General features: G+C 41.1%; 1 protein-coding gene across 4 annotated transcripts in view; it reads left to right on the forward strand.

Moving 5' to 3' along the window:
• LOC126109764 (neurexin-4) overlaps positions 1-24628 on the forward strand; it is a 167191-nt gene that overhangs the window by 8803 nt on the left and 133760 nt on the right. For 2 of the 4 annotated variants that reach the window (XM_049914817.1, XM_049914819.1), the window contains exon 3: positions 11339-11535. The exons of the other annotated variants lie outside the window; for them this stretch is intronic. In XM_049914817.1, the coding sequence (XP_049770774.1) occupies positions 11339-11535 (197 nt within the window). The remainder of the gene's footprint in view (positions 1-11338; positions 11536-24628) is intronic. 4 annotated transcript variants of the gene reach the window in all.

The raw sequence follows: 24628 nt of genomic DNA on the forward strand, positions 1-24628 counted from the left end.
AGCTTCAGATAGCCAAATATTTAGGAAATAAATAGCATTTTTGGCATATGTAGGGTGAGGCATTAGCCATTTACATTATAGTTTAGTTTCCAGACAGCACTTAACGCGGCAGAAAGAGTGTAGAATGGTAATCCGAGGGTCATTGGGTCCAGTCCTTATATGAAATTTTTTTGTTATTTTCAATTTTTATGTTACTACACTGCAAATAAGCCAAAAAATGCACAATAAATTATATTTATTAATATCTATGTAAAGGCATGAAAGGGAAAGGCAAAAGAAACTTTGGGATTGCAAATAATTTCCAAGAAAGGGTTGCACTTAACAGCTTCCATGAGGACTCTGCAAATAATTTTCCAAGAAGGGATAGTAATTAAAGCATACAAGACTTCACATTCCATTAATTTAACTTTGACCTCTGAGCAACTCTTGGAAGCTGCACACTGTTCTAAAGACAAATATCACACTGGCATGTGTAAATCATCAACTGTAAGAGTATCTAATGATACATATAAAGTTTTTGTGTATGCTTTGCAATCCTTTCCTTAAAATTTATATGCAATTTGAAATTTGCCTTTGGCTTTGCCTGTGTAAGCTTTCAACACACTGAATACACTTCCTACTCACCCTCTCTGTGTCCCTGTGTCCATCTCTTTCTCCATTTCTGTGTACAATTGATCATCATCCCATCTCTGTGAATTTCCTCCCCATTTTCTCTCTCTCTCTCTCTCTCTCTCTCTCTCTCTCTCTCTCTCTCTCTCTCTCTCTCTCTCTCTCTCCCTCTCTTTGTCCATTTCCTCCTGCCCCTCCCTCTGCACACTTTTTCCTCCCCCTTTCTTACCATCTCTGCCCACTGTGCCTCTACATCTCCCAACTGCTTCATGCATTTCCCCTTCCTCTCCTCTGTCCATTTCCTCCTCCTCTTTGCTGTGTCCAGCCCCCCCCCCCCCCCCACCCCTCCAAATCCATCTCAACCTGTCCCCAACAAGTGTAGCCTGTGCAGTATAGTTCAGTAAAACAGGCTGATATTCTCACAGTGCATGTCACATGGCCCTGTCATACATCAGTGACTTGAAAATCATTTATTTGCCCCTGGCATATAGGCCGCCATGCAGAGCAGATCAGTGATACTTTAACACAACATGCCTGTCTTGAAGTGTATACTACATGTCTGTGGCTAGGAAAACCATTTCTTGCCCCTGACATGTAGGCTTACCTTCAAAGCAGTTTGATTTGGCAGGTTGATACTGTTCTGTCATGCAGGGCAACCTATATGCCAGAAGTTTGAAAAACATGTATTTACCCATATCTGCACACCTATTTGAGCTAGGAGGTTATAAACCCCAGAGTGCTGATACATTGAGGCCTGCTGTTTGTGTGCCAAGTTTGGTTGAAATTGGTTCAGTGGGTTTGGGAGGAGATCCCAGATGCCCCCACATATATATATATATTTCTAAAAAGAAAGATGATGAGACTTACCAAACAAAAGCGCTGGCAGGTTGATAGACACACAAACATACACACAAAATTCTAGCCTTCGCAACCAACGGTTGCCTCGTCAGGAAAGAGGGAAGGAGAGGGAAAGATAAAAGGATTTTGGTTTTAAGGGAGAGGGTAAGGAGTCATTCCAATCCCGCTTTACCCTCTCCCTTAAAACCAAAATCCTTTTGTCTTTCCCTCTTTCCTGACGAGGCAACCGTTGGTTGCGAAAGCTAGAATTTTGTGTGTATGTTTGTGTTTGTTTGTGTGTCTATCGACCTGCCAGTGCTTTTGTTTGGTAAGTCTCATCATCATCTTTCTTTTTAGAAATATTTTTCCCACGTGGAATGTTTCCCTCTATTATATATATATATATATATACCTAAAAACAAAGATGATGTGACTTACCAAATGAAAGTGCTGGCAGGTCGACAGACACACAAACGAACACAAACATACACACAAAATCCAAGCTTTCGCAACAAACTGTTGCCTCATCAGGAAAGAGGGAAGGAGAGGGAAAGACGAAAGGATGTGGGTTTTAAGGGAGAGGGTAAGGAGTCATTCCAGTCCCGGGAGCGGAAAGACTTACCTTAGGGGGAAAAAAGGACGGGTATACACTCGCACACACACACATATCCATCCACACATATACAGACACAAGCTTGTGTCTGTATATGTGTGGATGGATATGTGTGTGTGTGCGAGTGTATACCCGTCCTTTTTTCCCCCTAAGGTAAGTCTTTCCGCTCCCGGGACTGGAATGACTCCTTACCCTCTCCCTTAAAACCCACATCCTTTCGTCTTTCCCTCTCCTTCCCTCTTTCCTGATGAGGCAACAGTTTGTTGCGAAAGCTTGAATTTTGTGTGTATGTTTGTGTTCGTTTGTGTGTCTGTCGACCTGCCAGCACTTTCATTTGGTAAGTCACATCATCTTTGTTTTTAGATATATATATATATATATATATATATATATATATATATATATATATATAGATGATGAGACTTACCAAACAAAAGCGCTGGCAGGTCGATAGACACACAAACAAACAAACACAAACATTGTTTGTGTGTCTTTCGACCTGCCAGCGCTTTTGTTTGGTAAGTCTCATCATCTTTCTTTTTAAATATATTTTTCCCACGTGGAACGTTTCCCTCTATATATATATATATATATATATATATATATATATATATATATATATATAGTTATAATAGAAGGAACCCTGCCTGGAACAGTTCCGTCCTCCGTCACAGCGGGACCCACCCCCTCTTCCTCAGAATCACCCTCTCCAAACCTTCCAGGAATTTCTGACTTCCAGCCTTGCCTCTCAATTCTTCTTAAAAAACCTTAATCCTACTCCCAACATCACCACTGCTGAAGCCCAGGCTATCCGTGATCTGAAGGCTGACCGGTCCATCGTCATTCTTCCGGCGGACAAGGGTTCCACGACCGTGGTACTTGATCGTCGGGAGTATGTGGCTGAGGGACTGCGTCAGCTTTCAGACAACAACACATACAAAGTTTGCCAAGGTAATCCCATTCCTGATGTCCAGGCAGAGCTTCAAGGAATCCTCAGAACCTTAGGCCCCCTACAAAACCTTTCACCTGACTCCATCAACCTCCTGACACCCCGCACCCCTACCTTCTACCTTCTTCCTAAAATTCACAAACCCAATCATCCCGGCCGCCCCATTGTAGCTGGTTACCAAGCCCCCACAGAATGTATCTCTGCCTACGTAGATCAACACCTTCAACCCATTACATGCAGTCTCCCATCCTTCATCAAAGACACCAACCACTTTCTGGAACGCCTGGAATCCTTACCCAATCCGTTACCTTCAGAAACCATCCTTGTAACCATTGATGCCACTTCCTTATACACAAATATCCCGCACGTCCAGGGCCTTGCTGCGATGGAGCACTTCCTTTCACGCCGATCACCTGCCACCCTACCTAAAACCTCTTTCCTCATTACCTTAGCCAGCTTCATCCTGACCCACAACTTCTTCACTTTTGAAAACCAGACATACCAACAATTAAAGGGAACAGCCATGGGTACCAGGATGGCCCCCTCGTACGCCAACCTATTCATGGGTCGCTTAGAGGAAGCCTTCTTGGTTACCCAGGCCTGCCAACCCAAAGTTTGGTACAGATTTATTGATGACATCTTCATGATCTGGACTCACAGTGAAGAAGAACTCCAGAATTTCCTCTCCAACCTCAACTCCTTTGGTTCCATCAGATTTACCTGGTCCTACTCCAAATCCCATGCCACTTTCCTTGATGTTGACCTTCACCTGTCCAATGGCCAGCTTCACACGTCCGTCCACATCAAACCCACCAACAAGCAACAGTACCTCCATTACGACAGCTGCCACCCATTCCACATCAAACGGTCCCTTCCCTACAGCCTAGGTCTTCGTGGCAAACGAATCTGCTCCAGTCCGGAATCCCTGAAGCATTACACCAACAACCTGACAACAGCTTTCGCATCCCGCAACTACCCTCCCGACCTGGTACAGAAGCAAATAACCAGAGCCACTTCCTCATCCTCTCAAACCCAGAACCTCCCACAGAAGAACCACAAAAGTGCCCCACTTGTGACAGGATACTTTCCGGGACTGGATCAGATTCTGAATGTGGCTCTCCAGCAGGGATACGACTTCCTCAAATCCTGCCCTGAAATGAGATCCATCCTTCATGAAATCCTCCCCACTCCACCAAGAGTGTCTTTCCGTCGTCCACCTAACCTTCGTAACCTCTTAGTTCATCCCTATGAAATCCCCAAACCACCTTCCCTACCCTCTGGCTCCTACCCTTGTAACCGCCCCCGGTGTAAAACCTGTCCCATGCACCCTCCCACCACCACCTACTCCAGTCCTGTAACCCGGAAGGTGTACACAATCAAAGGCAGAGCTACGTGTGAAAGCACCCACGTGATCTACCAACTGACCTGCCTACACTGTGATGCGTTCTATGTGGGAATGACCAGCAACAAACTGTCCATTCGCATGAATGGACACAGGCAGACAGTGTTTGTTGGTAATGAGGATCACCCTGTGGCTAAACATGCCTTGGTGCACGACCAGCACATTTTGGCGCAGTGTTACACCGTCCGGGTTATCTGGATACTTCCTAATAACACCAACCTATCCGAACTCCGGAGATGGGAACTTGCTCTTCAATATATCCTCTCTTCCCGTTATCCACCAGGCCTCAATCTCCGCTAATTTCAAGTTGCCGCCACTCATACCTCACCTGTCATTCAACAACGTCTTTGCCTCTGCACTTCTGCCTCGACTGACATCTCTGCCCAAACTCTTTGTCTTTAAATATGTCTGCTTGTGTCTGTATATGTGTGGATGGATATGTGTGTGTGTGCGCGAGTGTATACCCGTCCTTTTTTCCCCCTGAGGCAAGTCTTTCCGCTCCCGGGACTGGAATGACTCCTTACCCTCTCCCTTAAAACCCACATCCTTTCGTCTTTCCCTCTCCTTCCCTCTTTCCTGATGAGGCAACAGTTTGTTGCGAAAGCTTGAATTTTGTGTGTATGTTTGTGTTCGTTTGTGTGTCTGTCGACCTGCCAGCACTTTCATTTGGTAAGTCACATCATCTTTGTTTTTAGGTATATTTTTCCTTCGTGGAATGTTTCCTTCTATTATAACTATATATATATATATATATATATATATATATATATATATATATACACTTAATGACAACATACTTAAGAACTTACAGGTTCAAAAAATAACAAATTGCTTTTGTTATGTAAAGGCAATTTTTTAATTTTTTGTTTTATTTGAGAATTCAACATCAATTTATAAAAATTACTCTGAGTTTTTCATACAGTATTCAGCAAAACAGTTTCTGCTCTTTCATTGTCACATGCAAACACAGTGCACAGTATTTCAAATCTGATCATTTCATTTTCAAAGAAGAAACATTGACATTTAATTACAATCTTCACAAATTTTATCTCCTTTGTGCTGATATGATTTTGTTACGCTATTTTACTAAAATGCTGTTATTTCAAGTAAAAAAAAAAATACAAAATGATATAGAGAAATTCACAAACGTACAGGTGGCCGGCACAGTTCTCAGTCGTCGGACCCGTACGACACAATGTGACTATTTTGGTTACGGACGGTCCAGGGGCAAACCACAGAGCGCAGGCCTTCCTGGCACTTAGTACGGTCTGGATGCCTCCTTGGAGCGCTTCAACTGCACCTTAAGTCTCTTCGTGCCAATCTGGAACCCGTTCATCGCCTGTATTGCTGCCTGGGCGCTGACTGGGTTGTCATATGACACAAAACCAAAACACTTTGAAAGATTGGTTTGTTTATCAATGAATACTTTGGCTGACACAATGTTCCCAAAGGGCAAGAAGGTGGATGCAAGATCAGTATCACTGAATTCTGAATTCTTGTGGTAAGTGGTAGATGAAGAGGTTTGCTCCCTCAGGCCCCTCTATCTGCTTGCCAGCTGGACCTGCAGTGCTTCCAGCCCCTGTTATGCTCCCAGGTCCAGAGCCACCTCCGTGGGCACCGCCACTGCCAAATGCCGGAAAACCAGTGTACTGCTGGATGCCCGAGTAGGCAGGACAAACGTCGGGTGGTAGCCCACTGAGCCCTGTTACGAGCATGGGGCTGGGCAGCTTGACAGGGTCCCCACTGAACTCGATGGCCTCCATCAATGGCCTGGGTTCAGCAGCTGCGGCGCACAATGGTACGGGGCTGGGACTGGATGCCTTGACATCTGCCTACTCGGGCATCCAGCAGTACACTGGTTTTCCGGCATTTGGCAGTGGCGGTGCCCACGGAGGTGGCTCTGGACCTGGGAGCATAACAGGGGCTGGAAGCACTGCAGGTCCAGCTGGCAAGCAGATAGAGGGGCCTGAGGGAGCAAACCTCTTCATCTACCACTTACCACAAGAATTCAGAATTCAGTGATACTGATCTTGCATCCACCTTCTTGCCCTTTGGGAACATTGTGTCAGCCAAAGTATTCATTGATAAACAAACCAATCTTTCAAAGTGTTTTGGTTTTGTGTCATATGACAACCCAGTCAGCGCCCAGGCAGCAATACAGGCGATGAACGGGTTCCAGATTGGCACGAAGAGACTTAAGGTGCAGTTGAAGCACTCCAAGGAGGCATCCAGACCGTACTAAGTGCCAGGAAGGCCTGCGCTCTGTGGTTTGCCCCTGGACCGTCCGTAACCAAAATAGTCACATTGTGTCGTACGGGTCCGACGACTGAGAACTGTGCCGGCCACCTGTACGTTTGTGAATTTCTCTATATCATTTTGTATTTTTTTTTTTACTTGAAATAACAGCATTTTAGTAAAATAGCGTAACAAAATCATATCAGCACAAAGGAGATAAAATTTGTGAAGATTGTAATTAAATGTCAATGTTTCTTCTTTGAAAATGAAATGATCAGATTTGAAATACTGTGCACTGTGTTTGCATGTGACAATGAAAGAGCAGAAACTGTTTTGCTGAATACTGTATGAAAAACTCAGAGTAATTTTTATAAATTGATGTTGAATTCTCAAATAAAACAAAAAATTAAAAAATGTCCTTTACATAACAAAAGCAATTTGTTATTTTTTGAACCTGTAAGTTCTTAAGTATGTTGTCATTAAGTATATATATATATATATATATATATATAGTTATAATAGAAGGAAACATTCCACGAAGGAAAAATATACCTAAAAACAAAGATGATGTGACTTACCAAATGAAAGTGCTGGCAGGTCGACAGACACACAAACGAACACAAACATACACACAAAATTCAAGCTTTCGCAACAAACTGTTGCCTCATCAGGAAAGAGGGATGGAGAGGGAAAGACGAAAGGATGTGGGTTTTAAGGGAGAGGGTAAGGAGTCATTCCAGTCCCGGGAGCGGAAAGACTTACCTTAGGGGGGAAAAAAGGACGGGTATACACTCGCGCGCACACACACACATATCCATCCACACATATACCCCCGAAAACCATCCTTGTAACCATTGATGCCACTTCCTTATACACAAATATTCCGCATGTCCAGGGCCTCGCTGCGATGGAGCACTTCCTTTCACGCAGATCACCTGCCGCCCTACCTAAAACCTCTTTCCTCATTACCTTCGTCAGCTTCATCCTGACCCACAACTTCTTCACTTTTGAAGGCCAGACATACCAACAATTAAAGGGAACAGCCATGGGTACCAGGATGGCCCCCTCGTACGCCAACCTATTCATGGGTCGGGTCCTACTCTAAATCCCATGCCACTTTCCTTGACGTTGACCTCCACCTGTCCAATGGCCAGCTTCACACGTCCGTCCACATCAAACCCACCAACAAGCAACAGTACCTCCATTATGACAGCTGCCACCCATTCCACATCAAACGGTCCCTTCCCTACAGCCTAGGTCTTCGTGGCAAACGAATCTGCTCCAGTCCGGAATCCTTGAACCATTACACCAACAACCTGAAAACAGCTTTTGCATCCCGTAACTACCCTCCCGACCTGGTACAGAAGCAAATAACCAGAGCCACTTCCTCATCTCCTCAAACCCGGAACCTTCCACTGAAGAACCCCAAAAGTGCCCCACTTGTGACAGGATACTTTCCGGGACTGGATCAGATTCTGAATGTGGCTCTCCAGCAGGGATACGACTTCCTCAAATCCTGCCCTGAAATGAGATCCATCCTTCATGAAATCCTCCCCACTCCACCAAGAGTGTCTTTCCGCCGTCCACCTAACCTTCGTAACCTCTTAGTTCATCCCCATGAAATCCCCAAACGACCTTCCCTACCCTCTGGCTCCTACCCCTGTAACCGCCCCCGGTGTAAAACCTGTCGCATGCACCCTCCCACTACCACCTATTCCAGTCCTGTAACCCGGAAGGTGTACACGATCAAAGGCAGAGCCACGTGTGAAAGCACCCACGTGATTTACCAATTGACCTGCCTACACTGTGAAGCGTTCTATGTGGGAATGACCAGCAACAAACTGTCCATTCTCATGAATGGACACAGGCAGACAGTGTTTGTTCGTAATGAGGATCACCCTGTGGCTAAACATGCCTTGGTGCACGGCCAGCACATCTTGGCACAGTGTTACACCGTCCGGGTTATCTGGATACTTCCCACTAACACCAACCTGTCAGAACTCTGGAGATGGGAACTTGCCCTTCAACATATCCTCTCTTCTCGCTATCCGCCAGGCCTCAATCTCCACTAATTTCTAATTTCAATTTGCCGCCGCTCATACCTCACGTGTCTTTCAACATCATCTTTGCCTCTGTACTTCCGCCCCGACTGACATCTCTGCCCAAACTCTTTGCCTTTACAAATGTCTGCTTGTGTCTGTGTATATGCGGATGGATATGTGTGTGTGTGCGAATGTATACCTGTCCTTTTTTCCCCCTAAGGTAAGTCTTTCCGCTCCCGGGATTGGAATGACTCCTTACCCTCTCCCTTAAAACCCACATCCTTTCGTCTTTCCCTCTCCTTCCCTCTTTCCTGATGAGGCAACAGTTTGTTGCGAAAGCTTGAATTTTGTGTGTATGTTTGTGTTCGTTTGTGTGTCTGTCGACCTGCCAGCACTTTCATTTGGTAAGTCACATCATCTTTGTTTTTAGATATATTTTTCCTTCGTGGAATGTTTCCTTCTATTATAACCATATTATATATATATATATTTCAGAGGGAAACATTCCACGTGGGAAAAATATATCTAAAAAGAAAGATGATGAGACTTACCAAACAAAAGCGCTGGCAGGTCGATAGACACGCAAACAAACACAAACATACACACAAAATTCTAGCTTTCGCAACCAACGGTTGCCTCGTCAGGAAAGAGGGAAGGAGAGGGAAAGACAAAAGGATTTGGGTTTTAAGGGAGAGGGTAAGGAGTCATTCCAGTCCCGGGAGCAGAAAGACTTACCTTAGGGGGAAAAAAAGGACAGGTATACACTCGCGCACACACACACACACACACACACACATCCATCCGCATATACACAGACACAAGCAGACATTTGTAAAGGCAAAGAGTTTGGGCAGAGATGTCAGTCGAGGCGGAAGTACAGAGGCAAAGATGTTGTTGAAAGACAGGTGAGGTATGAGCGGCGGCAAATTGAAATTAGAAATTAGCGGAGATTGAGGCCTGGCGGATAGCGAGAAGAGAGGATATATTTAAGAGCAAGTTCCCATCTCCGGAGTTCGGATAGGCTGGTGTTAGTGGGAAGTATCCAGATAACCCGGACGGTGTAACACTGCGCCAAGATGTGCTGGCCGTGCACCAAGGCATGTTTAGCCACAGGGTGATCCTCATTACCAACAAACACTGTCTGCCTGTGTCCATTCATGCGAATGGACAGTTTGTTGCTGGTCATTCCCACATAGAATGCATCACAGTGTAGGCAGGTCAGTTGGTAGATCACGTGGGTGCTTTCACACGTGGCTCTGCCTTTGATTGTGTACACCCTCCGGGTTACAGGACTGGAGTAGGTGGTGGTGGGAGGGTGCATGGGACAGGTTTCACACCGGGGGCGGTTACAAGGGTAGGAGCCAGAGGGAAGGGAAGGTGGTTTGGGGATTTCATAGGGATGAACTAAGAGGTTACGAAGGTTAGGTGGACGGCGGAAAGACACTTTTGGTGGAGTGGGGACGTGGAATGTTTCCTTCTATTATAACCATATATATATATATATATATATATATATATATATATAAAGAAAGATGATGAGGCTTACCAAACAAAAGCGCTGACAGGTCGATAGACACGCAAACAAACACAAACAGACACACAAAATTCAAGCTTTCGCAACAAATGGTTGCTTCATCAGGAAAGAGGGAAAGACGAAAGGATGTGGGTTTTAAGGGAGAGGGTAAGGAGTCATTCCAATCCCGGGAGCGGAAAGACTTACCTTAGGGGGAAAAAAGGACAGGTAAGTCTTTCCGCTCCCGGGATTGGAATGACTCCTTACCCTCTCCCTTAAAATCCACATCCTTTCGTCTTTCCCTCTCCTTCCCTCTTTCCTGATGAAGCAACCATTTGTTGCGAAAACTTGAATTTTGTGTGTATGTTTGTGTTTGTTTGTGTGTCTATCGACATGCCAGCGCTTTTGTTCGGTAAGTCTCATCATCTGTGTTTTTAGATATATTTTCCCATGTGGAATGTTTCCCTCTATTATATTTATACACACACACACACACACACACACACACACACACACACACACACACACACACATCATTTCAGTTCATTTGCAGTGTAAGTAATGTAAAAATTCGGAAAAAAACACACACACCCTTCCATGAATGGACTCGTCCTCACGAACTTCGGATTACTGTTCCATACTGTTTTTCTTTGTGCCAACCACTGTCTGGAAACTACACCAACATAAATGGTTTGTGTCTTGTCAGAGCCGCACCAAAGTTTCTAAATGCTTGATCATCTGCGTCCCCACTTCCGTCACTTTTGTATTTCATTAAGGATGGCATGTACCAAAAATTTTGACAAAATCGGTGACTAGTAGGTACAGCTGCCTCATGAGTGAAATACTTATACTTATTCCCTTTGCCTGTGGAAGTTCATTGCACATGTCTTTGTCTTATGTCTACGGTGCTACAGGTGATACAGAAATGTTATGCTGAAAGGCAAATTCAATGACTGACACACACACACACACACACACACACACACACACACACACACACACACACAATGGTGTAAGAAAGATGTGTAAGATACAAAGTTATTTCATGCACAAAATTGGTTGCTTCGTAAGATCAAGGAAATTAGCTCAGCACTAGGAGTGTGTTCAGAGAATGTGTAGTAATGTAGTGGCACACCAGGAGCCAACGCATGGACGGCCTCCAGCTCGGACTACGACCAGTTCCTGACCGTCGACTTGGGCTACACTTACAACATAACTGGAATCGCAACTCGTGGACGTCCACATTCGTCTGAGTACGTGCAAGAGTATGCCGTTCAGTATGGCATGAATGGACTTGACTTTTCTTACTTCAAGGAACCAGGAGGAGAGATAAAGGTCTGTATTTCACTGTGATGTATGCCACACTGTTTGGGGACGTGTTGCCACTGTTTGAGTATAGGATACATTTGACTGTGCTTGGAGCAGAAGCCTAATTGGAGCATGTTGTGATAGTTGTCAAATGAAATTAAATGGTTTGATAGGAGTGAATATAATTATTTTGTCCTCCATCAGGAATCTCACAATACATTTTATATAACTACAAATTCTTTCAGCTTCAGTTGTGGCTGGAAAGACTTTGAAAATAAATAAAAATTAACACAGTATAAATAATTGGATGGTAAAAGAAGAATTCGCATTATATAAAAACTGTTAAAGATTCAGGTTTACTGTGCGATCAAAATTGGCCAACTTACAGGAAAATTTTTGGAAGTAGATCAGCCTTTATTAAGCAATGGTTTTTAGATAAACTTTTCAAAATGCATGTTTGTTGGTGCTGTGAGATTACGGAAACCATTTAGTCACTTTATTACTGACAAATCCCAATAACTGTGGAGGGCATTACAATATCACCTTATCCTCTTTTTTTTTATACTCTAAGTAATTACCTGGCAAAGCAAACTGATGACCTGGCCGGGATGGCAGCAATGTAACGTTTATGTCAAAGAAGTGGATTAGGGGTGGAGCTAATAGCAGTTTACAGCTCTGTATACTTGCTGTCAGAGTGCTCACATTACTACAATATGCCATTGCTTGGATTCCACAACAAACAAACGCTAACTGGCAATTTTGTTTGACTGTACTTACCCACTTTCACTGTGACAGCATTTATTTACAGTGTAATGTATTTGAATAAACCACTGGCCCCTTTCATTGCGATGTTTCACTTTTTTAAAAAATCTCTGTGGGAGAGTTGGAGGTTTCCTTCTTGTTGTTCAAAATAATGCAGACATTGCTGTCTGATAACACAATTTATCCATATTGTCAGTGGGATATTTATTGTGTGCACATTGCCCCCTCTTCGCCTCTTTTGTTTAAAATAAAGTACACCTAATTTGGTGTCACAATTCCCCACTGCTCCTCTGGTATTTTGCACACCTGATATTTCTATACCTGAAGAACAAGGAAATTTCACCTACATAGCATTTGCTGTTATGGACATTATTGCCAGAAAATGTAACTGGTCACTTAGCGAAGCTTGATGCATAAATTTGTTAAAAAAAAAAGAGGGCTATAAACACGGTTTGCACACAGTATCATATGTATACACAGGACGTCATTGTGTGTATGCTACAGCCTGCTCAACTACTTCTTTGGTCCTTAATTTTCAGTTTGTGTTTTAACATCACTGTGAGGAGAGGGGGTGAGGACATTAACTTTATTTGCAAATATATAGTCTTGCAATGATAGAAATTAAGAAAATCATCTTGGAGGCTTCTAGCTGCATCATGTCCTTAAATTCTCATAAATGCTTAGACGATGTCAAGTGGTAGCGTACTGTTTTGTAGTTGACAGTCTCGTCCTCACTTAACCTCTTGATGCTGGCAGGCTATTCTCTGGTGCTACATCCATTGCCAAATGAGGTTGCACTGTGCAACCACCACAACTAATTCTGTCTAACAGTGACTGCACCCTACACTGAACTGAGTTGCAGGCAGCAGTTTTTATTGTGGGTATTTTCTGAGACTTTAATTTCAGGAGCTGCTTTTATCATTATCTCACAAATCATATGTCATTGTAGTAGATGATGTCACCTTATACAATTCCCAATCCATTTACTAAAGGTGTTCTGAGAAAAAAACATCCCTGAAAAATATAGCAAGAGGCTTTTGTTTTTGCCATTTTGTCACCTAGTGATGGAGGAGCGAGACAACATTACCCAAATCACTCAATCCTCCAACGAAGATATGACGCTTCATCAAACAATATAAGAATTATGAGGGCATGTTGGAAAGTAAGGCCTCCAATTTTTTTGTGCGAAAACCATTACAGTTATTTAAATAAAACAAAAATTATTAACATTCTACATCTTTATTCTTCATGTCTACATACTTATTTATCAGTATAGTTACCATGGTGACGAACACATTTCTTCCAACAAGAGGCCAGTTTATTGGCACTGTTGAATGTTTAACTTTATCAATGGAACCACAGTCTCACCACTGGTTGCACTGCTTCGTCACTTTCAGAGTGAAGTGCTTAAAGATGTTTTTTTAAGTTTTGGAACCTGATTCTACAAAGTCTCATCAGTTTCTGTACGTGCCGTCCACTCTGAGCCCTGTCACGTATGCTGAGGTTAGTACCACAGTTTCCTTTATTATGAGTACGAAGAACGCAGTGCCACACATTACTGATGTCGATACAATCATCGCCGTACATAGCTTCTATTCTCCTATGGATTTCAGTTGGAGGCTCGTTTTCTGTGGTCAGAAACTTGATTACAGCATGGTGTTTCTCACACACTAATATAGTTAAATGATACACAGCTATGTTAAACATTGCAGTTCGGAGCCCTTTAATGGTAGAGGGTTGCAGCATGTGTCAGCGAAGTGGGAACGTCAATCAAGTAACATTATTGTGGAAACGAAAGTTGCTACTCGCCATATAGTGGAGTTGCTGAGTCACAGATAGGTACAACGGAAAGACTGTCACAAATATAGCTTTCGGCCAGTAAAGCCTTCATCAAAATTAGACGAAAAAAAACACTCACGCAAATGCAACTCAAACATTTGTGACTGCAGTCTAAGGCAACCAAGGCATTACTTCTGAGCATGCACTCAGAGAATGCACAGGCATTACTTTTGTAGGATGTATTTATAGAATGCCCATGTTAAGGGTGCTATTATATTGTTTAGACAGTGTACTGTATTTACTCGAATCTAAGCCGCACATTTTTTCCGGTTTTCGTAATCCAAAAAACCGCCTGCGGCTTAGAATCGAGTGCAAAGCAAGCGGAAGTTATGAAAAATGTTGGTACATGCCACCACAACTAACTTCTGCCGTCGAATATATGTAGCGCAACGCATGCATGCTTTCTAGGCACAAAGATAAATACTGACGCCAAAACCTCTGCGTCAGTAAATAAATTAAAAAAAAGGAGAAGACGAGCTTTTTTTCTCCGCCGCGAGTTTCGACCTCTTCATTTTCATACATTATCCAAAGAAGTAAATACAAATTCCGTATTGTTCATCTTCGAATGTAGCACAATTTCAGTGTACTACGAAAATCTGACTGGCAAGACTGGGATGTTTGTCAACTATCTGTGCGAAGAGATGGTTGCTAATAGGAACCTGATGAAATTTGAATCACATACAGTATTCTCTTCACCATAAGAATAATACGAATATAAACATTTTGCCATGTATTCTTTCGTGTTTGCTGCTATCTCATTTAAATCCTGTCTGCCAAATAAACTACGAAACTAGAGAAGAGTGAGACAACAGCAAACGCGGAAGAATGTACGTATTGTGTCATGTTTATATTCGTATTATTCTTATGCCTAATAGTGATACAGTCAGAAATGAAGCACGGCAAGTGACTAGATTTTTAAATCTAAGATGACTGGAATTTCTGTGCAGAATTTGATGTAATAAAGAAGCGGCCGCAAAGCTTTTCAAACGGAGAAAAATTTCCGCCCAACTCTCGTTCAGAACATGTTCTATCATACGCAGTCTATTATTTGAGTCTTGTTGATCATTATCAAAGAAAGCAGCAGTGTAAGTAACAACAAATAGCAGTCTCTTGCCATTGTTTCGCTAATGAGACGATTCCTCTCCCTCTCTTTTTTTTTTTTTAATTGTACGCGGCGGTAGCGTGCACAAAAGCAAGCCATGCCGCGAGCCGCGACAGGCCGTAAACACGCACTATCAGAATGCAACAAACAATGCATGACACAGTGCAGTAATGCATTTTCAGCTTAAGATTGACGCAAACACCTATAACAAAGAAAACGGTACTTATCAGATCAAAGCAAAATAAGCAATCGATTCAAACCAGACGAAGCACGTGAAAAAGGAAGGGCACCCGTATAAATACGGACGGAGCGCCTGACCCATAGCAATAGCTACGTGGTAAAGCTTAACTGCTAAGCTTACGACTCGAACCAAACTACTGTAGCTGTATCGTCATTCATTCGATCTAAATTGTGTCTCATATTACAATGGACCAACTTTGTTTCGATTTGGAGGTGCGGCCTACAACTTTTCTCTCCCCTTGAATTTCGAGTCTCAAATTTCAGGTGCGGCTTAGATTCGGGAAATTTTTTTTTCCTTTATTTCGAGTCTCATTTTTCAGGTGCGGCTTAGATTTGAGTAAATACGGTACACTGCAGAGCAATGCTGATTCAAACCAGTTGACACCTATGCTGTCCTGAGAAGTTACCTGTGGGGAACAGGCTTCAGAAAATGAATTTGAATTGTATTTTAATACCTCTGCCATTAACAGTACAAACCGTTTATGAGTTACCATATTAAAAGAAGTGACTGAAAGAGAAAATCTCAGAAAGCAACCTGTAAAAGACAGTGACCTACAATTTAGTACAGGGTGGGAGCCAGGTATCGTGAGGTGGGAGTGAATGCGCCAGACTCGTTGCTTTATCTGGTGATAAACTGATAATCATTGATGTCGTAGCCAAAAGAAGCAGGATGTTCATATAATAATGAGCTCTCTCTCTCTCTCTCTCTCTCTCTCTCTCTCTCTCATGTTTCACATTCTCCTGGATAATACATAAATAAGTTCATGAATCTCTGAAAAAGTCCGATGGTCATTAACTGCAACAGTTAGGATAGAAATTTTACTACTACAGTTCACTTCTTATTGAGGATTCGTATTTTGTAGTCGAAAAATGTACAGTAATCAATACTTAATTGAGTGTTCCTGATAATTTTTTATGTGTAGCTGTGTTATACCAACTGTAGACACCTTGGTGTGAGTAAAGTTTTGTAACTGGTGTTCAGCTGTTCACTGTATTTTTTTCAAATAATTTAACCTGTAGCCACAGAGCTCAAACATGGTTATCGTGGATAAATTAATTTTGTTTCTGCAGTTCACTGAGGAAATACGTCAGGTGTATTTACTAACAGAAGCCACAGTTATTTTCTTTTGCTGCCAAAATACTTAATTAGTTTATTTAAAAGTGTACATTATGTATAGATGTCATACATATCACTGATAAGTGTAGCTTGGGGTTCAGTGGGTAGGTAAGTGACATTGCAAATCTATAGGCCTGCGGTTCAATCAGTGACCGATCCTGGGATTTTTGTGCATCACCCCTGACGGTGTTTCATTAATGTGAAAAATGCCAACTTCCACTGAGAGTTGGTGTGAAATTTAAACTCGGTTCTCCCAACAACTGACATGATTTGTCGGTTTGGAGGTTGGATGAAGCGAAGAGCATACCACTCATAGTAAAACACCACATTGTTGAAACCAACCATCGGGTTGATGATGTGGTGACTTCACTTAATTTAATAAATTCTTTCACTTTAGACATGAAGATGTGGTGACTGGCTCTCTCTTGACTTCCTGAAAGCTAGTAAGTTGCATTTAAGAGGAATAACGTTCAAATCTCTGTATAGTTTTCCTAATTAATATGTCCTGTGGTTTCCATAAATTCAAGAAGGCTATAGAAAATGCATGCCCCTCTTTGTGAAATTGGCCTGATAAGGATATGAGAGAGAGAGAGAGAGAGAGAGAGAGAGAGAGAGAGAGAGAGTATAGGTATCTTTTTAAGGGAAAGCATTAGACAAAGGCACATTCTCTTTACAAGGAATGTCTTGGAAAGTGAACAGATCATAATGAGGCTTTTGCTCCTTGCAGGCAAATGAATGCGAGAATAAACAAACGTGAAAGATTCCCGCTTGCTGGTGGGTGAAAGAGTGGCAAGGGAGTCCTGGGAAAAGAGTCCTCAGGCTTTTGGAGTTTTATTTATTGTTGTGTCATAAAGATAAGTCTCTTTCCTCAGGAAATGAGAACGGGGAGAAGCAACTGCATCTGATGTAGTACGGAACCTTGAAAAGTTGTTATGCTTTTGCAGGAACTGATAATATGTGATAGTTGAAATTTAAGCATGTTGAAGCTGTGAGTTTGTCCATGACATACTTTGGTGGAAATCTTTTGACTCACTGGTGTGACTTGATTGTATGGTGTTGATTCTGCACCTAATGTGTATCTCTACGACAGTGACTTTGTGACTTTGGCTCTAAATGTCTGAGGATTCACTTCTAGAACTGCTGTTTTTTTTCCTGAAGTGCTACTCTTTCACTCGCTGCTGAACGGATGCCATTGATTATTGTTATTGCTAACATACTATATATTAGGGGACTGATGACCTCAGATGTTAAGTCCCATAGTGCTTAGAGCCATTTGAACCATTTTTGAACTTACTATATCATTGTTATTTTTGAATTATTTTTTACTGCATATTCATATGTTGCCACATAAGCTCCAACAACATTTAAGGGATTATGTGTAAGTGTAATAATTTTAAATAATGTACAGTTTTTGTGAGGTGTTGATAATAATGGAAACGAAATAAATAGCAGAATGTTTGTATGGTTGGGTGACAGGGAAAGGTGTGCTTACTCAATACTTCGTTAGTAGTATACAGTGCATGGCTAACATAGCGTATATTGAGCATTTTTGAGTGATGAAGTGGTGCTTTGTAGAAAAGTAGTTTTTTTTTATTTGAGTTGCTTACATTCTTTCTTTGGTGGGATGAATTTGCATTGTGCTGCATGGTGGTTGGGCTTTTAAAAGTTGTTAAGTATTGTCATTGTAGAATTTGTCCAATAGTGATTGATATTGACCACTAAGGGAAAGCATTGCAACAAGTGCACAGTCAACGGAGAAGTAAATTGTTACACCATGGTTCAGTGTGAAGTGCGGGGTTATTAAAATTATAAAGCAGTGCACCAGCTACGATTATTTAATACTGTTAAGTGTTGTGGTATAATTTTATTGGGTATTGATGCGGTTTTATGTTAATAAATGGACAGGGAAAAGTAACAGATCAAATAAAAATGTTTAGCAAATCTCTGGTGTGAATTGTTGTAAATCAACACCACTTCCATCATTTTGTATACATGATAGTTTTTTCTGTGATGGGGAAATCTGTGAATTCTTTTTGGTAAATATCGATCTAGTGTCCATTCAAGTTTGCCAATCGATTTGGCTCGGAATGTTTGATTACTATACATATTTCCAGTGTGATGCACATTTATGCCAACAAGTAATTTATTGTTTTGAAGAGGCTAGATTTTTAGTGTTTACTGAAAAAATCTAATTTTTTTCATTAAGGACGTACTAAATGTAATCAGTAGGACACTTTTACAATATAGGTTTTCTGAGAATGAAAATTGAATGGTATTGTTAAGAATCACTAGAAAAAAGCTGCATAGGAAAATACACATGCTGTTGTGTCAATTTGTCATCATGGTGCAAATACATACTCAGAGGAAAAGAAAATTTGATGCAGTTTGTGGAACACTTCTTTCTTTTGTGGTTAAAGAAGTAAATGCGTAGAAGATGGAATTATTACGAAAAAGCTTCTCACATCAGCAAATCACAGAAATCCGTGATGTACTTGAAAAACAGTAAAAATGATGTTTTACACACTTGGGAGCAACAGATTTATTTTAAAAAAAAGTTAGAATATGTTTTTAATGACTGGCCTAAAAAGTTTAATAGATTACAACACTGACTGTCCACAGTGTACTTTATAGAAAAGTAATTACTATGTGTACAGGTTGTGGAAACAGAAAATCACTTACTGCAATCAATAATTCTTGCCCTTTGTATCTTGAGTCTTATTTGTGCAGTTTCTGACTTTCCAGAATGACAGAGGTAACTTGCAATCACTAGAAAGACACATGGAAGTGTCAGAGGGTCATTGTTAATTAGAGAAAAAAGTTCAGTGGTTTAACTGTGAAGAGGCTTTGCATGCTAAGAGAATGGCTGTAGTATGTCAAACTTCATGTGATAATCACAATGAAATAATAGCAGAAGCTAGAGGTTAAACACAAATACAGGCAGTTCTGTTCACTGTATCCTACTTTTCATTAGAGTAAGGGAGATTTTAAAGTAATAAATGCTGAGTTGAGGTGTATTATTATCTGTGGCTGTAGGAGGAGGTAACAGTGAGGAAAGGAAGTGTGAAAAATCTCATTGCCATGGATTTTCAAGAGGTTATAATGAAGATGATTATCACATTTATACCAGTTCATTGGGCACTGTTGTAATGGTTTCCTTTTGGTTTGGGTGTAATGTCAACTGCATGGGTTCCCTCATTGTTATTTATTTTAAGGCTATCATGCACATTTTTGTGTTGCTTAAATTATGAGAAATGTCAACCTGTAATTTGATTTTCTAAACAATGTATTTGTCATAACTTTACAATTGTATTCAAAAGAATTGTAAATTCACTTATTTTATTGTATCTGGAAGTGTTGTTAATACTTGAGACACATAAGTAAATAAATAAATAAATGAAAAAAAATTAAATGTCATCCTAATTTATTATTTGTGGATAAGGGGTGAAAGAATAGTAAAAGTACTTTTAGTTTTACTTACATTCCTATCATGCACAAAATATATAAAAGACAACTTGATATGATAATGCTAATTTCATATATTGTATACAAATTTGATTTATAATTAGTCAGACATGACAGCTATTATTAATGGTGGCATGTCAATGACTGAAATATGTAGAAGACATTATAGAGGACATGATGTCTAATTGACAGATGGGGAGAAAGCAGCATTGAGGTATAGCAGTCAAAAAGTTAATGCTTTTTGCATATATATTTACAGACGTGGCCATGCAGTGAGTACGTATCGTCAAATTTCCAGTGATTATTGGCTAAATCTGTTGTCGCTCCCAAATTTCACTCAACTATCACCCCCAAATTTATGTTAAGTGAACAATGAAGGCAATGGTCCATGTTAAAAGTGAGTAGAAACTAAGGCCTAGTGAGGGAAAAACAATTTAAATCACATAGGCCTAACCAATATCAAACATTGTGACTGTTTCCCTCATGTCCTATCCTTTTCTTCTCCGTATTTCTGACTACACTAGAGCTCCGATGGCCTGTTTATTTCTAATCCCTACCTCATTTCATATTCATAATTATCACGTCTGCTGAAGTAGTTTTACCTCCATATTTCACTAATTCAGGGTAAACATAAAGTCACGATCCTTTCTCCTAAGTAATTGATACATTTACATAATACAAATTTATATGAAGATGGTATCTGTTCTTTCGAACATGTCCAAAAGATCAGATACCACTGGTTATTTGGCAGCTATCAAAGAATGAAATTACAATGTAATCAAGATCTTTAGCTGCTTACAGGCGTTGATAAATATCAACGGGGACAGTTGAAAATGTGTTCCCCGACTGGGACTCAAACCTGGGACCTCCTGCTTACATGGCAGACGTTCTATCCATCTGAGCCACCGAGGTCACAGAGGATAGTGCGACTGCAGTGACTTACCTCTGGCACACTCCCCGTGAGACCCACATTTTCAACTTACTGTGCACACACTACATTTGTAGTGCCCCTGCTCACATACTCACTACTCGCAGCAGTCTGTCTACCGATTCCCGTAAGAGTTCGGGCAATGTGGGTGCATCCCCACTGAAGATCATCATTGGTCGGTTAGCCTTATCAATATGATGATGATGGTATCTGTTCTGTGACTGTGTTGTTAATTGATAAAATTTTCTTTTTTGATATATTTTGGTCATACATTGTTTAGGTATCTTATAACTGATGTTCAAACATAACTTCAAATATACTTCAGTCATTCTGGAATTTCATCAAGACTAAAGGCAGGCAGTACAAATTGCTGCCTCAGTTTTTTGTGAAGGGAAGTCTTGCCTCATTTATTGTGAAGAAAAATTCTAATGACTTTGTTCCAGTGCTTACATTCTGTAAACAATTTTGTGCAATCCTTCTGATAATTTTTGCTGCAGCCTTAATAATTCCGTTCTTCAGGCTGTGAATGGTTTTACCCACTTCATCGGCCATTATCTCCAGAATTTTGTTGTTTTCAGTGTTTACTGTCTGTATTTTTGATTCAGTTTATGAAATATATGAACCTTGAAAGGCATCTTGGAGTGTTTTCCAATTTGATCTGTTGTTACTTACTGTGCCATTTGCCATATTAACTGCAAATTGTGTCTAATCAACATGGGTTTCAGTTTTGTTTTCTTTTTAATTATGTTGTTTCAAATTCTTTGATCTTATCAAATTTTTTACATTCTCTCAAGGACATATCCCTATAGTTCTGTGTATTATATCATGTGACTATTATCATGTTCTTGAAATTGTCGCCTTCTCTTTAGCATCTTACTTACCTTGTTCTATTTAAGATTTTCCTTTCACGTGATTTCTTTGTGTGTACATATTTTGCTGTTTAAGCAAATTGTTCATTTTGTCTATGTCTGTATAATTATATATCTATATCTAAAAACAAAGATGATTTGACTTACCAAACGAAAGCGCTGGCACGTCGATAGACACACAAACAAACACAAACATACACACAAAATTCTAGCTATCGCAACCAACGGTTGCCTCGTCAGGAAAGAGGGAAGGAGAGGGAAAGACGAAAGGATTTGGGTTTTAAGGGAGAGGGTAAGGAGTCATTCCAATCCCGGGAGCGGAAAGACTTACCTTAGGGGGGAAAAAGGATGGGTATACACTCGCGCGCGCGCACACACACACACATATCCATCCACACACGTACAGACACAAGCAGACCAGTCTGCTTGTGTCTGTATGTGTGTGTGTGTGTGTGTGTGTGTGTGTGTGTGTGTGTGTGTGTGTGTGTGTGCGCGCGAGTGTATACCCATCCTTTTTTCCCCCTAAGGTAAGTCTTTCCGCTCCCGGGATTGGAATGGCTCCTTACCCTCTCCCTTAAAACCCAAATCCTTTCGTCTTTCCCTCTCCTTCCCTCTTTCCTGACGGGGCAACCGTTGGTTGCGATAGCTAGAATTTTGTGTGTATGTTTGTGTTTGTTTGTGTGTCTATCGACGTGCCAGCGCTTTCGTTTGGTAAGTCAAATCATCTTTGTTTTTAGATATATTTTTCCCACGTGGAATGTTTCCTTCTATTATATTCATATCATTAATTATATATCTAAAAACAAAGATGATGTAACTTACCAAACGAAAGTGCTGGCATGTTGATAGACACACACACACACAAAATTCAAGCTTTCGCAACCAACAGTTGCTTCATCAGGAGAGAGGGAAGGAGAGGGAAAGACGAAAGGATGTGGGTTTTAAGGGAGAGGGTAAGGAGTCATTCCAATCCCGGGAGCAGAAAGACTTACCTTAGGGGGAAAAAAGGACAGGTATACACTCTCTCTCCGCGCGCACGTGCCCCCCCCCCCCCTCCCACACACACACACACACACACACATACATATATTCCCACATAGAAAGCTTCACAGTGTAGGCAGGTCAGTTGGTAAATCATGTGGGTGCTTTCACACGTGGCTCTGACCAGCAACAAACTGTCCATTCGCATGAATGGACACAGGCAGACAGTGTTTGTTGGTGATGACGATCACCCTGTGGCTAAACATGCCTTGGTGCACGGCCAGCACATCTTGGCACAGTGTTAAACCGTCCGGGTTATCTGGATACTTCCCACTAACACTAACCTGTCAGAACTCTGGAGATGGGAACTTGCCCTTCAGTATATCCTCTCTTCCCGTTATCCACCAGGCCTCAACCTCCGCTAATTTCAAGTTGCCGCTGCTCATACCTCACCTGTCATTCAACAGCATCTTTGCTCTGTACTTCCGCCTCGACTGACATCTCTACCCAAACTCTTTGCCTAACAAATGTCCGCTTGTGTGTGTGTGTGTGTGTGTGTGTGTGTGTGTGTGTGTGTGTGTGTGTGTACGAGTGTATACCTGTCCTTTTTCCCCCCTAAGGTAAGTCTTTCTGCTCCCGGGATTGGAATGACTCCTTACCCTCTCCCTTAAAACCCACATCCTTTCGTCTTTCCCTCTCCTTCCCTCTTTCCTGATGAAGCAACAGTTGGTTGTGAAAGCTTGATTTTTGTGTGTATGTTTGTGTTTGTTTGTGTGTCTATCAACATGCCAGCACTTTCGCTTGGTAAGTTACATCATCTTTGTGTTTAGATATATTTTTCCCACGTGGAATGTTTCCCTCTATTATATTCTTATCTGTATAATTATATGTAAATATAACAAAGGAAAATTCGTCTGAGAAAACTAATAAATAATGAGACAGAATCACTGTCCAGTACATTCAGGAGGCAAAACATTTATGGCCAGCAGTTCAGTCTCAGTATTTATTAATATACAGAAACATGCACAGATTATACACACATAAGTATGAGATTTCAGAACTCTTCCAGGAGAAAGTCTTGGTATTTCAGACCACATGAATTCATGACCAACTGTCTACAAAGTAAGTTTACCATCTCCAAACCTAATACAGTGAAAATGCTTCACATTTCAAAAGTTGCGTATCTTGGGGAGGAGGGGAATCCATTCTTCATTTGTTTCTTCCCTTTTAATCTAATTACAGTCACCACCATCAGTGCCACCATCATCACTACAATTATGACTTCAAACCCAATAATCACCTTATCGCTGAATTTAATGTTATTGTATTGCGTGAGTATATCCTTAATGATTGGTGTTCGAATTGTATTATTGGCACTGAATAACATATCTAGCATATTTGTTTTAATCTCTTCAAAATTATGAAGCCTGTGCTTGTGTTGAGATTATGTGCCCATGGGATCTTATTTTGTGGAATGTGTAGCTGAAATATTTCAGTTCTGCCACATCCATAACTGTTGGTAAAACATATTAATGCTTATGATGTTGCAGTGGATGTTTAATGTGTGTATAAGTCATCATAGTACTGCAACTATCATGAAAAAACAAGTTAGGTCACTTTGAGCCATTGAAGTGTTCACACGAACATCATAGTGTAGGTAAGATGATGCCCTAGAGCCAATGACATCTGAAAAATATTAACCATTTGTAGTCATTGTTTTTATTTCATATATCATCTGCTGGAGCCAACACAGTTAATTGATTTTTTGTGGAGAAATATCAGAGTTCCTAAACAAGGTGGATTTCTGCTGGCTTCCCCCC

The sequence above is a fragment of the Schistocerca cancellata genome, chromosome 12 (assembly GCF_023864275.1).
Source record: "Schistocerca cancellata isolate TAMUIC-IGC-003103 chromosome 12, iqSchCanc2.1, whole genome shotgun sequence".
Classification (NCBI taxonomy): domain Eukaryota; kingdom Metazoa; phylum Arthropoda; class Insecta; order Orthoptera; family Acrididae; genus Schistocerca; species Schistocerca cancellata.